This window comes from Acanthochromis polyacanthus, chromosome 18 (assembly GCF_021347895.1).
Source record: "Acanthochromis polyacanthus isolate Apoly-LR-REF ecotype Palm Island chromosome 18, KAUST_Apoly_ChrSc, whole genome shotgun sequence".
NCBI lineage: Eukaryota > Metazoa > Chordata > Actinopteri > Pomacentridae > Acanthochromis > Acanthochromis polyacanthus.
This window is the reverse complement of record NC_067130.1, coordinates 30,619,485-30,638,406: the sequence shown is the minus strand read 5'-3', so window position 1 is coordinate 30,638,406 and position 18,922 is coordinate 30,619,485. Positions and strand designations below refer to the sequence as shown.

At 40.2% G+C, this 18,922-nt stretch overlaps 1 protein-coding gene across 2 annotated transcripts; it reads left to right on the top strand.

Moving 5' to 3' along the window:
* The first annotated feature begins 8,963 nt into the window (after positions 1-8,963).
* Positions 8,964-18,145, top strand: spp1 (secreted phosphoprotein 1). Of its 2 annotated transcripts, none has more exons than XM_022220887.2 (8): positions 8,964-9,090; positions 13,431-13,502; positions 13,595-13,639; positions 13,721-13,795; positions 15,065-15,127; positions 15,235-15,369; positions 15,610-15,960; positions 16,908-18,145. In XM_022220887.2, the coding sequence occupies exons 2-8, from the start codon at positions 13,449-13,451 to the stop codon at positions 17,322-17,324; spliced, it is 1,140 nt and encodes a 379-aa protein (XP_022076579.2). In that variant the 5' UTR covers positions 8,964-9,090; positions 13,431-13,448; the 3' UTR covers positions 17,325-18,145. The 2 variants fall into 2 exon arrangements, with proteins under 2 accessions (XP_022076579.2, XP_022076580.2); XM_022220888.2 differs by having other exon boundaries at positions 15,610-15,954; positions 16,908-17,820.
* The last annotated feature ends 777 nt before the right edge of the window (positions 18,146-18,922 follow it).

Below are 18,922 nucleotides of genomic sequence, written 5' to 3'. Positions count from 1 at the left end.
TTTTAAAAAACACACACACAGTCTGGGAAAGTCCTTATGATAGCGGGTTTCACACTCTTCTCATTTATTTCTTGTTCCACTGTCTGCCAGCCAGTGTTCCAGCACATTTATGGCCTGCAGAGTGTGTGTTTGTGCGTGTGCGTGTGTGTGTGTGTGTGTGTGTGTGTGTGTGTGTGTGTGTGTGTGTGTGTGTGTGTGTGTGTGTGTGTGTGTGTGTGTGTGTGTGTGTGTGTGCACGAGCTCTGAGTGTGTGTATGTTGTTGACATATACACACTCACACACTGTGAAAGTGGAGTTGTTACATCTCCACCAGCAGCCAGACCACATCAGATCCATTAACACTCTCGTATATATATATATATATATTTATAATAACACAACTTGATGGACTGGTGTTCTATTAAAGATTCATGAACATACAAATATCCTGCGGTCGCTATTAAAAGAAATATTTCCACACTGTGGCGACCGCAGAGATGGAGGCCCCTCACATGCTTTTTACAATAAGCTGCAAGGACAAAATGACCAATGACATCAACCTTGCAATGTGTGTGTGTTTGTGTGTGCTTAATTCTGTACACTTTGTGCAAATGAGAACAATCAGATGCAAGAATGGAAAGATTCTAATTATATGCTGCACTCATTTTTCTTGCATTTTGTGTGTTTCAGCATCATATTAAGTGATTTTTCCAGTAATTTATGCCTTAATTGCAAGTGTCCTTTCTTGTCTTAATAAAAGACCAAAACTTGTTCATTTGAGTTTTTTTCTGTTCATATAATAAATAAAAATCTAATATTGATTCTCTTTTGCTCTGTTTTAGGTCTCTACTACCTTGTAGAGGAAATATCTGGCTCATAAGCTGTATAAAAAATGGATGTAGCCTGAAGTCACCGATTTGAACCTGCATTCTTTTTAACAGCCAGTAGGGGGCAACTGTTCTGGTTGCAAGAAGAAGTCTATGAGAAAACAAATTCACTTCTCACTCAATTTGTTATCTCAGTAAACATTTTCTTTTTGAATTTATGGTCTCAGTTGGTAGTTTAAAAAATATTTCAATACAGAATGATGTTCATTTTGTAAATTATGGTCCCATTTAGAGTAAAAGAGATGCTAAAGAGGGGCACCTTCATCACATCCATTTAAAAAATTACACCAAGACGATGAACGCAAATGCCAACTTCAAGGCCTCAAAATAGTAGTTGACAAATCTGTGTCTTTTATATATAACCAACGCCTGCAACAATACTATGTGACATAGAAAACCCTTTTTTTAAATAAAGGTACAAAATACAAGGTTTTGCATATATATATATATATATATATATATATATATATATATATATATACATATACATATACATATACACTGTTCAAAAGGTTGGGATCACCCAGGCAATTCCATGTTTTCCATTAAAAAAGTCACACTTTTATCCATGTCCTAACATAACTGCACAACGGTCTTCTCGTCATCAATGAGCCTTTCAGCACCATTAGCTAACACAATGTAGCATTAGAACACAGGAGTGATGGTTGCTGGAAATGTTCCTCTGTACCACTATGGAGACATTCCATTAAAAATCAGTCGTTTCCAGCTAGAATAGTCATTTACCACATTAACAATGTCTAATAGACATGGTGGAGTAATCATGTTCGAAGCAGAGAATTATGTCTCATAGTTGGCGTCCACTGGATCCATGACTTTAATGCTTCCTATTTATTGTCTATGTAAGCCGCCATGCAATGCTTTCTGGTAGCACTGTAACCCATTTCAGGAAATAGGACATTGGACATCCACTCCTTATTTGCATAAAGTTGAGGTCACCATCAATTTATGCATTCATGGGCATATTATTGATACCTTAACTTTTAAACTAACTGCTGTTGACCTAAAATGAAGCTAAATTCCACAACTTAAGGCCTTTTTTTTGTGCCTCAAATGTTTTCAGAAACACTTTTTGGTGAACTCTGCTGACTTGGGCGAAGGCAGGAGATACCCTGGACAGGTCGCCAGTCTGTCGCAGGGCTACATATACAGACACACAATCACACTCACATTCACACCTACGGGCAATTTAGAGTAACCAATTAACCTCAGCACATTTTTGGACTGTGGGAGGAAGCCGGAGTGCCCGCCGAAAACCCACGCATGCACAGGGAGAACATGCAAACTCCATGCAGAAAGATCCCAGGCCGGGATTTGAACCGTGGATCTTCTTGCTTAGTGCTAACCACTACGCTGCTGTGCAGCCCGCCGTGTTTGTGTTCTAATCTGTTCTAATTCTATATGTTGGCCGCCAGTGCAGCCATGAGTGCATGTTAGCGCATGCGAGTCCCTCTCGTTGAAACTGTTGGCTCTCTATGACGAACAGTTAAGGACAGGACGAGTGAGGTTGATGTTAAATAAATTGAACACAACACATTATGGCCAGGGCTGCTCAGTGGAGTAGTGGTTAGCACTTTTGCCTTGCAGCAAGAAGATCCCCGGTTCAAATCCCGGCCTGGGCCTGGGATCTTTCTGCATGGAGTTTGCATGTTCTCCCTGAGCATGTGTGGGTTTTCTCCGGGTACTCCGGCTTCCTCCCACAGTCCAAAAACATGCTGAGGTTAATTGAGTACTCTAAATTGCCCGTAGGTGTGAATGTGAGTGTGATTGTGTGTCTGTATATGTAGCCCTGTGACAGACTGGCGACCTGTCCAGGGTGTCCCCTGCCTTCGCCTGAGTCAGCTGGGATAGGCTCCAGCACCCCCCGCGACCCTAATGAGGATAAAGCGGTGTATAGAGGATGGATGGATGGCCATTTAGTGTATTTTACAGTCCTAGTGTGGGCAAAAGGTTGTGACAGTGTTACTTTTTGTCGGCTCTCAGGGGTACAACCTTTGCCATTGAAAAGGAAAGTGAAAAGAGAAGGCTTATTTTGTTCTGGAATGCTGGTCTTCTATTGATCTCCAGTCATTCTGAATGTTGCATATAGAACGTTTAAAATATCAACAATAATTAATTGTTAATTTTTATTCAAGCCTTGAATTTTACCAATTTGCAAAGTCCAGTTCCTGTCATTTTTATTACATGTTGTTTGTCTTTTTATTGTATTTTGCCTCTTTTTGTTATTTCCTTATCGTGTGCTTTATAGGTTCTTAAAAATGGAGACAATAAATGTAATAAACAGGTTGAGGTCAGTGTGTTATTTTGTGGTCCTATTGTGGGTTCGATCATGAATCAGTTTTTATAGGTGGAGCAGCAGACTCTTGGTGTAAATGCATGTGATTAATGCACCAACAGATAAAAGGTTAGAAAGAAACAAGTCATGAATAAATGCATGCAAAAGACACACTGATCGTGCATGAACATGTGTAAAGCATCCATCTCATTTACACATGTTCATGCACGATGAGACGGCAAAAGGTACAAACTCATATACACGAGTTATAAAAAACTTTAGTTCCTTTTTTGGGACACTTTAATTGAACTATGAAACGACAGTTTGTGCTTTTCCATATAAACATTTCACACCACCAGTTCACACCATGGAGATTTGTTTTTGTTCTTCGTGTTGGAAACCGTAGGAGGCTTCATGGGAGACTGAGTGTCCCAGACCAGTCTATCCTCCGCTCATCACGTTTGATGTTTTTACTGTAAAGATGTTTTTCTCTTCTGTGTTGCTGTAGAACTTTGTCTGAGTTGGCATTCTGCATTTTGTTTGGGGTTACTGGTTTCTTCTTTATTACTTTACTGCTGCTTAATTTTCTGACCTGCTGTGTTTAGTTCTACTCGTAACCGCTCAATGTACTCTCACTGGTCGGTGCCATGGAGAGGACTGTTAATTGAGCCATCCTTCAAGTCTTCAACAAACCATCAAGTAGAAAAAGCTTGCAATTTTCATCAAGACACAAAAACTTCATCATGCAACCATTTTTTGCGCAGACGATACGGCAAGAGTTTGATACAAATGCTAATGCTAGTTGTAAAAAATGATGTCTTGAACACCATCCATCCATTTTCTTCTACTTATCCAGAGTTCGGTTGCAAGGGCAGCAGGTGAAACAGGTTATTCAAGACATCCCTATTCCAAGCTACGCTTTCCAGTTCTTCCTGGGGTATCCCAAGGTGTTCCCACGCCAGATGAGATATATAATCTCTCTAGTAAGTTTTCAATCTACCCTAGCATCTCTTTCCAGCTGGATGTGACTGGAAAACCACCAAAAGAAGTCTCCCAGGAGGCATCTTAATCAGATGTCCGACAATGAAACATAAACAGAAGACAAGAAATGATCTCAGACACAAACATTTCTGTTCTGGAGACTCTATCCAGTGTGTTCTGACACATTTATCCCAGACATGTCTCATTCTGCTTCATTCCTATTTTAATCCTTTTCCTGCAAACGTCAGATTACACACACACTGACGCAAACACTCAGGCCATGTTCACTCCTGACAGTACCATGGTTGATCTAATTATGAGAGGGCAGCAGTAAGTTTGTTAATCCACAGCTGGCATTCTGATTTGTTTCCACATGTATCTTGAATCAACACATCTTATTGATTATAACTTCCCATGCATAATTTTTGTTTGTAGATCTGCACATAGAGCTTGTGGTTGGATCATAATAGAACATAGACTGCATATAAAAGATTGATGTCAAACACTGGCTTGTGGACTACTGTTCTGAAGCCATAACTTTGAAGTTTGGTAGATGCCATCTTGGTCTTTTGAAACCAAACGTAACATGTGAGTGGTGAATCTGACTGGAGAGCCCAAGGACACTACACAAACCTAAAACCACCCTAAAACATACCTGCTTTACTGTCTTTTTTACTCTAAATGGGACCATAACTTACCATGTGAACACCATGCTGTATTGAAGGAGGCTTCAAACTAGCAATTGAGCCCATGAGCTCATTGGGAAAATGTTCACTCAGGTAGCAAATCAAATGGAAAGTAGGTTCATTTATTCATACTTCTATACAATCATACTTCTTTTTACAACCAGGAGAGCAGCCCTCTGCTGGCTATTAAAAATAATGCAGGTTTTAGTCCTTTCTGCATTAATTCACTTTTAAGATACAACCATCGTTTATATGCAGTCAATGCAAAAGATGAGCGTTCACACCAGTGTGGACAAGCTTATTGTGTCCTTCTTTAAATCAACCGTGTAGCTTCAGTTATCAAAGAAAAATTACAGGTTTAGACTGATGACGGTACTCCTCATACTGTATATAAACATGCAGTTACATCAGCTATATTCTTTGACAACAAATTAATAGAAGATGTTCTTTGGAAAACAAATTTTAAAAAAAGAATCAATAAGTAGTCAGTCTGTTGCCCAGATCCAAGGTTGTACAAGGTATTGCAGTTTACTGACAAATACACATCAACTCTTTGATTGAGACACCTTTAAATGCAAAACAGTTAAAGATCTATAACCCTCAATTATCAATACGAGGGTCATACGAGGGCGCTGCTGCTGCGTTTCTCATGCGACATACCTCAGTTTTGTTGGCAGAAGACGAAAGCTTTGATTCGAGCCGTCGTCTAATTGTACGTTTGTGACTGAGGCCTCACAGCTCATCAAACTGTCAGAGTTCAACATGTCTGTACCACCAGAGCCTCCGTATGTGTGTGTTAACCTAAAGAATAAGGGTAAGGGTGGTGACGGAAAAAAACATGTGTACTTAAATGTCTGCATCTGTTCATGTATCTGAAAACGTGTATTTGTGGTTCATGTGTCAGTGCACTATTATGCAAACGTATAGGTGATATATGTACATAAGTACCGAGTGAGTATGTCAGTTTGTCAGACATCAACACACACAGACTCAGACATTTTACTGTAATTGCAGACTGAATCTGGGAGAAACTTCCCCGCCAAAGTCAATCAGGTTTAATGATTCTTTCGTCTCAATGAGTGTACAAATATTCAAAGAATGTTCGTCCGTCTGGATACAGCCCACCTGCTGCCAGCTCATTTTTTTATACATATTACATACAGTTAATGTGTCCGTCTTTGTAAAAGTGGAATTTGTTTGATGAAAACCAAAAAAAATCTACTTTTGATTAAACGAAAAAACGGTCAAATCAGAATCAGTTAAAGCCATTAGCAATATCTAATCCTAGGTTTCCACTGTAGTAGTCCTAAAACATTGTAGGAGTGTGACTGCTAAGCTTAAATGAAGCAAAAATATGTCATGAAACTAAAATGTATTAGTGTGGATGTCGTCTTAATCCGGTTGATTAACACTGTTAGTGACAAAAAAGTTCAAATTAAATAGAAGTTTATTAAGAACATGTTTCGGAAAAATGGTTAGCACCTCATGAATCTTTTACCTTTTTACAGCATTGTCAGTGGTTCATTCTGAAATATCTGAACAACTACTGGACACACTAGGCCTGGTCAGTATTAACTTTATCGTTTTAATAGCAACTTGTCCAATGGAATGCTTGATAGTTTAACTTAAATGCATCAGAGCAACCATCCATAAGAGAATGTATAGGAAACACTACTTCCAGTACCATGATGAAAACCCTCCATGGCTCTCTACACCCAATCTTATTCATTGTATGTGGAGCCCCATGAGCATTCCCTGTAGTTTCATTGGAGGCCTCCTAAGACCCATTGATCCATGTCCAACTGGACCTCTCGAATACTTCTTCCACATCCACAGGGCTATCCTGGTGAAGGCCATTTCCAGGAAGAACCAATGGTTGTCCTGGTGAAACTGACTTCAAGTCACTACTTCTATCCATCCCTACTCTCACCCAACCGATCAAGACAGATGGTTGTCTTCCTTGAACCTGGTTCTGTTGGAGGCTTTTTTCCCCATTCCCTGTCCCTGAGTTTTATTCATTCCTTCCCACCATCACTCATAGGAAATTCAAAGGCAACTTTGGATTGTTGGGTTTTCTGTTCTCTTTTTGTAATTCGTACGGTCTGTACCTTACTATGCTAAGGGTTAGGCTCAATGAATCTTTGCTAAATAAATGAAATTGAACTGAAAAATTGAATTAAACGTTGTGTGTCCCCCACCACCTTTACCAAAAAGACATTCTGAGAGCTGACAGACTTTATGTTGGAATTCATGTCCATTGTTACCCCGTCCAGGACAAACGCTCCTAACCTTTACCTTAGTGCAGTGCAGTTTTTTTTTTCTGGTATCAAGGTGGGATGATTCAATTAACCTTATTTAATATTATTTATGTGTGGGAACTTGTCTATCATTGTTAACATTAAAATTAGATCCTGGGTACCTCAATAAATAGGCTAAAGTAGTTCAAGTCAATGCAGCAGGGTTTGTATTATGTTGTTCAGTAGTTTTCAACACTTGTGTCCACAACTCTTTAAAGTAGGTTTTATTGAGGAGTCTATGTAAGGGTTTCCCTTAAATCCACAGCTGAACCCAAGTCATACACACTTTAACCTATTTCTTTATTTACGTATAAAAACAGAAAACAACCACAGACAGGGAGAAATTTGGGGTTCAAAACTGACATTAAAAAAAGATTATATTCAACATTACAAAAGTAACTTTGTGCAAAAAAATTAATCAAAAATGCATCTAAAAAGAGCATTTACGATTTCAGTAACAGAAGTAGAGCACAAATATTGACCAAAAAATGAACACTGTTCAAGGGGGTTATCACTCTCATTGTGATTTTATTGGCAACCCAGATTCTTCCTTGTCTGCACCAGATCTGTTTCTATACCGTCGATGCACTTTTCAGTGACAACAATGCAAAAAAAATCTTTAAAATATGTGTGAACATTTTCCGATTGGTCATATCTACTTGGTTGTATGTGATTGAATGGGGGTTGTTTGCGATGTTTAAATGCATCCGTATGGAAACAATAGCTATGGAGAAATGGTTCTGCACAAAGTCCTGCCAGAAAATTAGCAGTTACTGAATGTAACTTCTGTTTTATCAGCTTCACTATTAGTTGTGTGGACTGTAGCCACCTCATGTCACCACTTAACTCTTGTCCCTGCGCTGGTTCAAAATTTCCCATAAATGCTCAGTTTGGGTGAAATCTGGTGACTTAAAGACCATAACATGTAATTAACACCATTTTTACACTGACTGAAGCATCCATTGACCTGTTGTGACCTATGGATGGAGGACATGTTGTCCTGGAAGAGGCCATGTGAATAGAAATGTTCCATCACAGGGAAAAATAATCACTTGATTTGCAGAGATCCCTACCTCTAATAGTGCTGGATCCTCTGACTGTAGGGGTAAAGAGTTCATGTTTTTACTTTGATTTGTCTGTAACTGCCATAAAGAAAGTTTTGGTGAAATTACACAGCCTAAACTTATTGCAGAAAGGTGAGGAGAGAATGACGGTCAGGACGTCAAAATAATCCAGTTTTTAATCATCAGTTTAGCACATTTTCTCTGCTTTCTTTAGTCTGGTCTGGTTGCTGCACTGAAAGCTATTCATACACACAGACAAAAAAAACTCCCCCTGTTGTTTGACAGATTACGACAAATCAGTCTGGTGTCGCAGACAAATTCTCAATTATCCAGCGAGACCTCAGTCAGATGATTTTCTCCTTGTGTCTGTGAGGAAGCTGAATCACTGTCATACCACCTACCGCTACATGCTGCTGTTTTTTTTTTACATTTTCTTTCCCAGAGCAAGTCACTACATGTCCTTAAATTAGCTTCACACACGGTGAGTGTGTCTGAGTGTGTGAAGGAGGAAAAAAATGTACAAAAAAAAGTGCCTCACATGCTTCTGTCTGGGCCGTAAACGTCTGCACGTCTTCATCCGTGGATTTGTCTTTGCATTGTGTGTCTGTTGTGTGTCTGTTGAGTGTGTGTTTTGCCCACCGCCGACCACAGGAAGAGTGGGAGCACAGCAAGGGGAGGTGGACCACGGAGCGGTTAACCTCATGACATCACGAGCCGCCGTGTCATTGGCTGCCATCGGAGGCTGGAAGGTTTATAAGCCAACCAGGAGCAGAGCTGTCAGCAGCAGCATCACCGAGCAGCAAACAGCATCCAGGGAAACCCAGGAGATAAACTAAAAGACTAAAAAACCACGTCTGTGCGTTCCTGCTCAACTCCTGAAGCTTCCTCCGACTGCAAAACAGGTCAGAATGAACTCACTGAATGTTTCATTTAGTCTTTATTTAATGGTGTTTTTGTGCATCCCTTATGAAAGGTTCATGTTTGTACAATCTGCAAAATAAATGTGCATTTTTAAGCTTTAATTGAGAAACTTGCAGTGTGAAAAGCTCAAAAACTGGCTTAAGAACCTTAATGCACCTTTGTTCTCAGACTGTTTTTTCCCATTTTGGCACTGCTTTCTTTAAAAAAAAAGCACATAAAGACCCGGTTTCTTTACACTTTGGTGAGGAAAATCGTGGCTTTCCTGCTTATAGTTCTGACCACAAACCCCATCCATCAACTTTTAGGGTAAACTTGAGCAGCAGACCTCAAAACTACACCTCACTCATGTTCTCGTGTCCAAATCTCTGCAGTCAGGGTCCAAAATAGACTTTAGGTAGCAGCAGATTGAAGGTTTTTAGGAATTACATGTTTACCTTTAGCCATGCAGAACAGGTTCTCAGTGGGTTTGTTCTTGCAACTTTGGACAAAAAGCATCTTTAACTGCAGAAATGTCTCAAGAAATGCACAATTTTGAGGATTTTGCTTTTAAAACTCTCTCAAAACATTTTAGACTTGAAATCAAATGACAAAAATCTGCTAGTTTGGATATTATTTAAACTCCAATCCAAAACAAGTCAACTTTTTAAAGCATTTTCAAGAGATAAATGTCATTTTTTAGTAGATTCTTCGACGACAGTTAGATTTCTAATAAACTGCAGCTTCATCCTGACGTCCTCATTAAACATTATCAGAAATGAAAACTCGCATTAAACCCACAGGAGGGTTTGGTTATCCGCTGTAAACTCTCTGCAGTTTATTACAGCCAATTATGAGTTCTTTTTTTAGGACTTTACAGCCGGCCCGTGATTGGTCAGAGGTAAAACGGGGGCGTTTGATTGGCCGATTAGTGTCACAGTGTCACCAGGGGTAGGAAGAGGAAGCTGTGGGCAGCAGGAAACTAACCTCTGGATTATGTGTCACATCATCAGGACAAACGCTGACTAACCACACCAACAACACACAAACGCTGAATCTGTTTTTTTATTGTCAGCTCCAGCAGGGTTTTCACATTAGACTGAAACTCGAGGCAGACATTTTTCTCTCTTCTGCCTCAGACTGAATTTCAATTATCTGTTCTACTAATGAAAGAAAGTGAGTGATGCACATTTGAATGCTGCTCAGAATTCAAATATAATATGACTACATTTGCGGTCTTTTGTCACCTGCAGCTGTCAAAGATTTCTGCTCTTTTCAGGCAGTTTGAATGCAACAACTCAAGCTGAGTGATTACAATGTTCTGTTTGACCTGTAAGTTAGAGGCCTTGGTCCACGATTAAAACTATCTGGCACAATTGGAGGCATCTTGGTGAATGTGGCTGCAAACCTTTGTCTTCATATGTGTCCAGACTATAAGACTTGGATGCAAAAGTCAAGTTTTCAAATGCTGTGAGAAGCTTGAAATGATCAGTCAGCTTCATAAATGGTACATTAAATAGAAAAAACACTAAGTCAAATAAATGTCAAGGTAGGTTATTTGAGCATTTTTGAGATCTTAGGTGGAATTAGGCTTTCTTGGTTTCTTCTCTCTCTTGACTAAACTCCATGATGTTGAGGTAGCAGCTCTGTGGAAACCATATCATCTTTAGCATTACTTTTTGTCACTGAAAACTGTTTTTTTTTTATGATGCTGACTGTATGTTTTGGCTTCTTGTCCTTCTGCAGAATGAATTAGGGCCTAATCAGATGGTATTGCATGACAGAAAGTGCAAAAAAAACACTTTATATAAGCAATTTTTTGGGGGGAAATGACATTTTTAAAAACGTCCAGTGTTTCTCAAAGCGATTATTGGTTGAAGCGTGCCGTTGAGGTACTAGAAGTTCAGCAAAATTGTTGAATTTCAACAGTTTTTAGAACAACACAAGGAAAAGCCAGCAACTTCACAGTAAGGACAAAGAACTAGGAAGTACGCTCTCCCAGCATTGAAATGCTTTTGTACATTACACCCAAATGAACCACAAAGTGTTGCTTTTGCATTTTGGTTTTTCTTTGCATGAACAAAATAGATGTAACCTGTTAAATATTTAGCTTTAGAGATGTTGGTTGACATGTTTTGACCTGTTTCCTCTCCTTACGCCAAGCTAAGCTAATCCCCTGCTAGCATTAGCTTCAGATTTAGCAGACAAATAAGGGCGTGGTATCAAACTTCCTGTTTAGTCTTTGCAAGAAAACGAATAAGCAGATTTCCCTTCAACCACTACAGCAACACTGCAAACCCCAAACCTTAATCTAACATTAAGCCTAAAACCAACTCTTAAACCTCAAATATAAAAGACTAAAATGTCCTCAAGGTCTCAAACGAAGGCGTCACAAACACCAGAACACACATACACACAGCTACACTTCCTGTTGCTGTAATTGTGAGGTTGTTTTAACACTAAAAACAAGAACTTAATGCTCAAATGGCCCCACAGAGATAAAGACAGGAATCAAAACTCTCAAGGACGAACAAGAAGATAAACATACGAAAATACACCCGTATACAGTCATCTGGGCGTCTGTCATGTTTTAGCTGCGCTGTGGCTTTCCAGTTATAACCCTGTGAATTACACAGTATATGAAGAGTCCGTCATTAAAGACAGAAGCAGCCACTCAGACTGATCCGCCCACAGAGCACAAAAAGAAAAGCAGAGGGGGGAAAGAAAGCAAGAAATATATGTTTAAAGCTTCTGCCAACAAGGTTTGATGTCTGCAGTGAAGCGATAGAAGTATAATCTGACGTAGCTGATGCCTATCAATCTCATCAACATATCAAAATGAGAAACATGAGCTGTAGTTCAAATGAGATTAATTCACATTTACTAGCTTGCAATTCTCACCAGAGTTTAAGTTGTGTATTAATCCAAAAGTGAAAATAGTCCCCAACAAATGCACAGTTTACTCCTTTTTGGATATTTTGCATTAAAAACTACAGTGTCCAGCTGCTTTAGACAGTGATTTGGACTTTTTATGATAAACTAAACTATATAATTGTGACCCAGTTTTATAGATGTATGTCAAAGGGTGTCACAAATGGGAAGCCACTCAAACTGTAGCTTAATTAGGATTAATTCTACATCTACCAACTTGCAATTTTCTCTAGAGTTTATAATGTGTAGTAATCCACAGCTGAAAATAGCCCCCAACAAATGCACATGTTACTCCTGTTTGGTTATTTTACATTAACAACTGCAACGTCCAACTTTTTTTAGACAGTTGTTTGGCTTTTTATGAAATATGAAAGTATATAATTAAGATCCACTTTTAAAAGGTGTCACAAAGCGATGCCCAACACGTTGTTGGCGAGATTAAAGGTAAAGATCTCTGCAAAAATGAAAAGTAGCATAATGTCTGGCTACCTTTTTGCAATTCTAATACACTGGTACTTGTTTGAGGAAAAATTCTGAAACATCATGCAGAATTTGAGATGATTTTTTTGCTGATTTCTGTCTGAAAAAATAACCTAAAAACTAAAAACAATGGTGCATTGAGCTTGCAACGATTGGTGTAGTAGAATAAGTAATCCTAAGCTAAAAGAAGCTAAGCTAAGCGAACATGGACTTAAATGATTCCTAACCATTGAAATTCACATTATACCACTGCTGGATACAATTGAGGCATTGAAGCGGAAAGACAAGAAAACAAAAGTACAATAAATATAAAAAAAGACATAGTAAAGACTATTTACACCTTTATGGAACCTTCTGAATGTAGAATGTTCATAAATCCTTACATTCGACTGATGCAAACATAAATTCCAGTCAGACTGTAGTATCTCTGAACGATGCCAGTTTCAGCCAAACAGCCACAAACTGATTCTACCTCTTTCTGAATCACACCTGTCATTTTCTCACATCTTTTGGAACAGAATCGGCCAGAAACCTCCGGACTCATACTTTAAGAAACCACATTGCAGAACGATGTGATTATCCCAGTGTGATGACAGAGAAAATGTTTTACTGTATCCAAGCTGAATCATCAAAAGGCACATAAGTGCTCCTCGGGGCCTGTAATTGAGGCCTTAATGACTTCCTGTGACATACCGAGGCCAGCTAGCAGTCATGTGACCGAGTGGCTTCCATTTTTAGGAAGGAATCCAGCTGCTGATTGACGGAGTTTGACATGTCATTGTGTTTCCTGTGAAGTTATGGCCTTCGGACGAGCGTTGAGGCGCCGGGAGAGCTCTGCGTGTCACGATTATGTCCCATTGTTTTATTGTGTTGCGCTGCGATGTTTTATTGTGCGACTTCAACCTGCGTGTTTCTGGTTTTGTCTCCCGTCCAGGCACCAAACTGTGACACAATGAAAGTGGCCGTTGTTTTTGTTCTGCTCTTCGCCACAGTTCTCTGCCGGCCGGTGAGTCATTTTGGTTTGACTTTCACTCCGTGTTTGCATTGGTTTTGGCTACATTCTTCTCATTTTGTGTGTATGTTTTTGTACGTTTTCAGGCGAGAAAAGTCTCTGACAGCAGTTCAGAGAGCTCTGAAGAAGTGGTGAGTATCTGGAGGGATGTTTGAGGGTTGGAGGTTGGGAAACAAAAAGAGAGACTTCTATAATGTTTGTTTTGTCCACAGGTGAGGCGACCAGCACCTCCGGCTCTCAGGAAACAGGCTCTGGAGGCTCCTCAGCCTCGTGCAGCAGTTGTAGAGGTAAGACGACTACTTTGATTTATCCATTTAAGGTTCCCTTCCTGCATCTTTTCTTCATTTTCTTATGACAGTAATGTCTCTCATCTGGTTCTCTTCTTGTCTGCAATGTTAGCCACTTATTTTTTACAAACTATTCGTCCAGATGTTGTTTCTGACAACCAAAAAACTCAACCTGAGATGAAGTCTCAGTCTCTTTAGTGTTCTGAAAGGGTTTTTGATATTGTGTCTTTATGCATCCTGTATTACAGATAAAAGTACTGCAGTATAATGTTACTTAAGTATAAGTACACAGGTATAATCGGGCAAAATGTAGCTAAAGTATCAAAAGTACACGGTGCAAAAAAGTGCATCCTGTTATTGTTACAACATTCACATTCTAGAATTAGATCAGAATTCTTGAGGTCGTGGTTTCACTGCTGTAGCTGGTTAAGTTTTAAACACTGTTCTGATCTAGTTCTAATAATTGCTGCTCTTTACAATTACCCCCAAAAAAGTGACAAATTCATGAAGTCTGTTTTGATTACCAACAATCCAAACCTTGAAATTATTCAAATTAATCTATAAAATTAAACAAAAGAAACTGGAACCTTCATTCTCCAATAAAAAGTGGTTCAGCGTCACATGAGAGTAGAACTTCTGAGAACAAAGTATCATATTTTATGAGAAACTTTTTTTGCTTGTAAAAGTCTTAAATGGTTTATAACTGGAAACTGGCAAAAGTACAAGTGAAATTTCTGTATCTGGAACCTCCTAACTGGTGTTAGGAGGTGCCAGGATACAATTAAAAGGAAAAACATGGAGTCAGGAAGCTCTGATTATTTGTTCTGACCATTACAGCACAACTTACTTGTGGAGGTAGTGGCTCAAAGTTCCTTCTTACAATTACCTGTCACTTTAAAACTGTAAATAAATGCTGAAATCCTACAGGATTGTTTGGATAGTTAGAGTGTACCTCAGCAGAGCCTCTTTTTTGCTGCGAAAATTGTTGCTTTATCCAATTAGTAAAGTCACCCGACAGTTACCTACAAGCCACCTAATGAGTCAAACCTCATTTTCATAATTACACAACAATTTGATTTATTAAAAACCAAGAAAAACTTCAAAACATTTCTTTTATGTGACTAGAATTCAGCTAAGAAACAAAGATCCCAAGACTAAATAATCACCTCTGACTGGAATTTTCTTAAGGCTTGAATAAAGTGGCAAAAAAAGAAGCAGCAAAGTGTAAAAAGAGGATTAATCTAATTTATGACATCTCTGATGTTGCAGAAGGTTGCAGCAGCAGCAGCAGCCGGATCAGATGAGAGCGCAGAGAGTTCGGACGAGGACGAGGTGAGAGATCAGCAGTTAGAATCACATTATTCATAATTAATCAGGACCACTAATTGTGTTAAACAGATGTGTGGAAGTTTTACAACTTTTAATGATTTTTGGAGCAGGCGGCAGCTGAGGAAGCTCCAACTGAGGTCAGCTCTGACAGCACAGATACAGCTTCAACCTCAGATACAGCTTCAGTCAGCAGCAAGACCAGCGAAGACAGCGATGATGACGACGATGATGAAGCAGAGGAGAGCGTGAGTACAGATTTATCTGCTTCAAGTGTCTTTTCAGTTACCTTTTAGAATAATACAGCTTTTTAATCTCACGTTTCTTCGATTTTTTTTTAGGGTGAAACATAAGCTAACAGTGAAAAACTTGTAGTTTTGATCTTTGTACCAATCAAAATTGAGTAAATTGGATTGCCAGAGATGACAGCAGCACACAGGACTAATCTCCTTTTCACCCATCGCCCATTTGACCCTCTGTGTCTCCAGGAAACCGAGGAGGAAGAGGAGGATGAGGAATCCAGCAACAGCTCAGAGTCGGGTGAATCCTCCACTGCTGCTCCGGCCACCATCATCCCCGTCATTGTGACCGACGAGCCCCTGCCTGAAACCACCGCTGAGCCCCTCGAGCCTACCATCGTCACTGACCCGGCCCGAGGAGACAACCTGGGAGGCTACCCCAGCGACTACAAGTCCATCGTCTATGTGGAGGACAAATCCTACCACAAGCTCCCCGCCCCGTACAAGTCCTACGAGTTTGTCGGTGCAGGAAAGAAGATGGCCTATGACATGACCGATGGCAACGAGGTGGAGAAGTCTCTCAAGGTGTACAAGGTACAGGTCAGTTTAGGCTGATAGTCCTAAGAAACCCAATCTGCTGTTAAGATCCTGAAGGATGCAAATACGTTAAACTGTTGCTTCCTGGTTGTCTTTACTTAAGCATCGGCACATGTGGGTTCTATTTTAAATCTGGTGAACCAGAGGTGCTCCTTAAAAACATAACTAGTCTGAAATGCTTTGTTCTCTTGTTCTGTCTCTTCCTTGATTCTTCTTGACTTTATGTCAACACTCCTTTCTCTCCATTAAACAGACACTTCCTGCTTTTTCATCTGCTCCTTTCAAGACTTATTCTTCAACATACTTCTAGCTTCATGCTTCTTGTTCCTGCTGCTACACTTCAGCTGATAACCTTCACTTTATCTCCTTTCAGTATGTAAACTTCAGCTGACTGTCCAACTTTTCTCAGTACTTTCACTTAAACTGTGCTTCAAGGTCTTTCAGTGCTTTAGCTATAGGTGCAAATGTATTTTTCTATTAAAGTTAGAACTGAAACTACTGCCGCCAATTTTTTAAGTGCATTTTTTTCAGCATATTTTCAACGATTGGAAACGAAACTATGCCTTTCCATCTTAAATAATACTAATTTAATGTTTAGCATGTTGGGATCCAAACTCACCCGTGCATATCAAACTATAGAGTCAATTTGAATGATATATTTGGTATTATTTGGGATTAAAACCCGAGCAAAGGCATCTTGGACCTTATTTCTTGTAATTTCTCCGGCCCCACCAAAGAGCACCTGCTGTCAGGGCCATCAAGTTCCTTAATCCTCCTTAACCAACCTGATGTATTGCTACCTTTTATAAAACGCAGAAATGGGAAACTCAACCTGATGTAAACACAACTGTAGACAAACAAGCTCCACTCATTACTTCAGCTTTGTATGCACTGTGGACTTACAGACAAACAAAATAAACTAATATTCTCATCTTTTCTATGACCTCCAGGCTCTTCAGGTCCACTCTGACCTCCTGGAGGAAGACACCAGCACCCCTGAGGTGGAGAGCCAGGGACTGGACACCTCCTCCGGCACATCTCAGGACATCAGCCCCCGCCAGGCCGCCCTGCCAGAGGAGGAGGAGAGCGCCAGCACCAGCGAGGCCACCACCAGCGAGAGCGAGAGCAGCAGCACCCCAGAGGAAGAGGAAGAGGAGGAGAGCGCCAGCACCGCCAGCGACAGCAACAGCACCAGCCAGGAGTCCGAGGACGAGGAGAGCCAGAGCAGCGAGGAGGCCACGGCCACGCCTGGAGCCGCCGACAGCGACTCGGATGAGAGCGACAGCGCCGAGAGCGACTCGGACGAGGAGGCGGCGGCGGGAACCGACGCCACTACCGACATACCCGCCGTCATCACCGCCAAATAAGCCCCGCCCACCTAGGAAGTGGAGTTGTGTCACATAAAGAGCTGCATCCAGGTGCAAAGACCCCCCAACCTTCACTTTATTCCACGGACGAGAAAGTTTTATTGATTCTAATGTGTTCAACCGACATCTCCGGGATCGTTTGTGCATCTTTCACGAAGCAGAAATGTTTTCCTCTGGGTGTTATTTAAATAAACCGATAACTCCTTCATCCTGTGGTACAGTAGTCCTGGTGAAGCCCATGTTTGATCCCGCAGGGGAAAATGAGGTTGATGCAACTTTATAGGATGTTGAAAAACGACGACTGCTACCTGTAACAAGAGGCTCCTGACCTCCTGACCTCCCCTCCGTTACTGCAGGGCACAAGGTCAAAACTGGAAAACAACCACAAAGTTGACTCCTGATATCTACACTAGCACAACAATGCATGCAACCATTAATAATAACTGCAAACCTACAATGTTTTTTTGTGCTTAGTAAATAAAGACAGAGAAATGCAGAGTTTTTTTTTTAAATACTTGTAATCATTTTGAGCATAATACAATTTAAACTTGACATGAAGCCACACACCTGCTGCCAGTGTGGCTTAGCTTACTTGCTCGCTAATATTAAAATCTGCTGGTGTGGATAAAAGGAAAACTCAGAACCATCCGGTACAGGGTTCAATCAGGTGTAGATGCAGCACACGCATACATACAACACAGTCCTGTTTGATTTGCACAGTTCCTACCTACACTACATGTTGTTTGTCCCATGTTGTTTACTGTAATGTATCATATTGTACCATTTCTAAAATATTAATAAAGTTCTTTTTCATAAAAAGAGATGCTGGTTGTTTCTGACAAAGATTTATCTGAGAAGATATAAGGAGACATGGTTAAATACAGTAAGAAAGGTATAGGAGAGTCAATGATATGTCACTACTTGTAGTTATTTTGGCCACTGCAATTTAAGTGGTCACTGGAAAACCTGAAAAAGTTTGGTGAATTCGCCCAAAATAAGGTCTAAAAAGTGTTTTGCCTTACTTCTACAACAGGGTTGTACAATAGGGTCTTTGAGTCAGTGCAACAACCTGATTGGCTAGATGATTACCAGTTCAGCTGTTATAAAGCAGATTATAGGGTTTGAGGGGGAATGACTGGACATGTCCCTACATGTGACTGCTCTTTCCCTTATGGTAAATGGTGTGTATTTATACAGCGCTTTTACTATACCTGCAGAAGCTGCCATGCAAGGCCCTAACGACCCATCACGAGGAGGTGTCAAGGGACATGAGCACGACGGGCCGAGGATCAAACCGGCAACCCTCCGGTTGCAAGACGGCCACTTTACCCACTGAGCCATACCGCCCTTACAACCCCTCAGGAATTGCTTAAAATGAATGAAAATAGATTAAAATAGACACTGTGAGGAACTAAAATGTGTTCTTGAACCTGAGCCACCCAGTATTTCAAGTAATGGTCTCAGGAAATACAATAATTTTCCAAAAATGAGATCAGAAATAATAAGAATACTCACTGTTTTACATAGACTGTAAATAAAAGATGGATGCATTCTTTCTAACAGCCAGCAGGGGGCAACTCCTCTGGTTGCTAAAAGAA

Bases quoted from the DNA above. Each gene is read 5' to 3' on its own strand.
- spp1 (XM_022220887.2), top strand. From the start codon at position 13,449: ATGAAAGTGGCCGTTGTTTTTGTTCTGCTCTTCGCCACAGTTCTCTGC. The intron at 15,370-15,609 runs GTGAGTACAGAT...CTGTGTCTCCAG, and splicing joins ATGATGAAGCAGAGGAGAGC to GAAACCGAGGAGGAAGAGGA. The intron at 15,961-16,907 runs GTCAGTTTAGGC...TATGACCTCCAG, and splicing joins TCAAGGTGTACAAGGTACAG to GCTCTTCAGGTCCACTCTGA.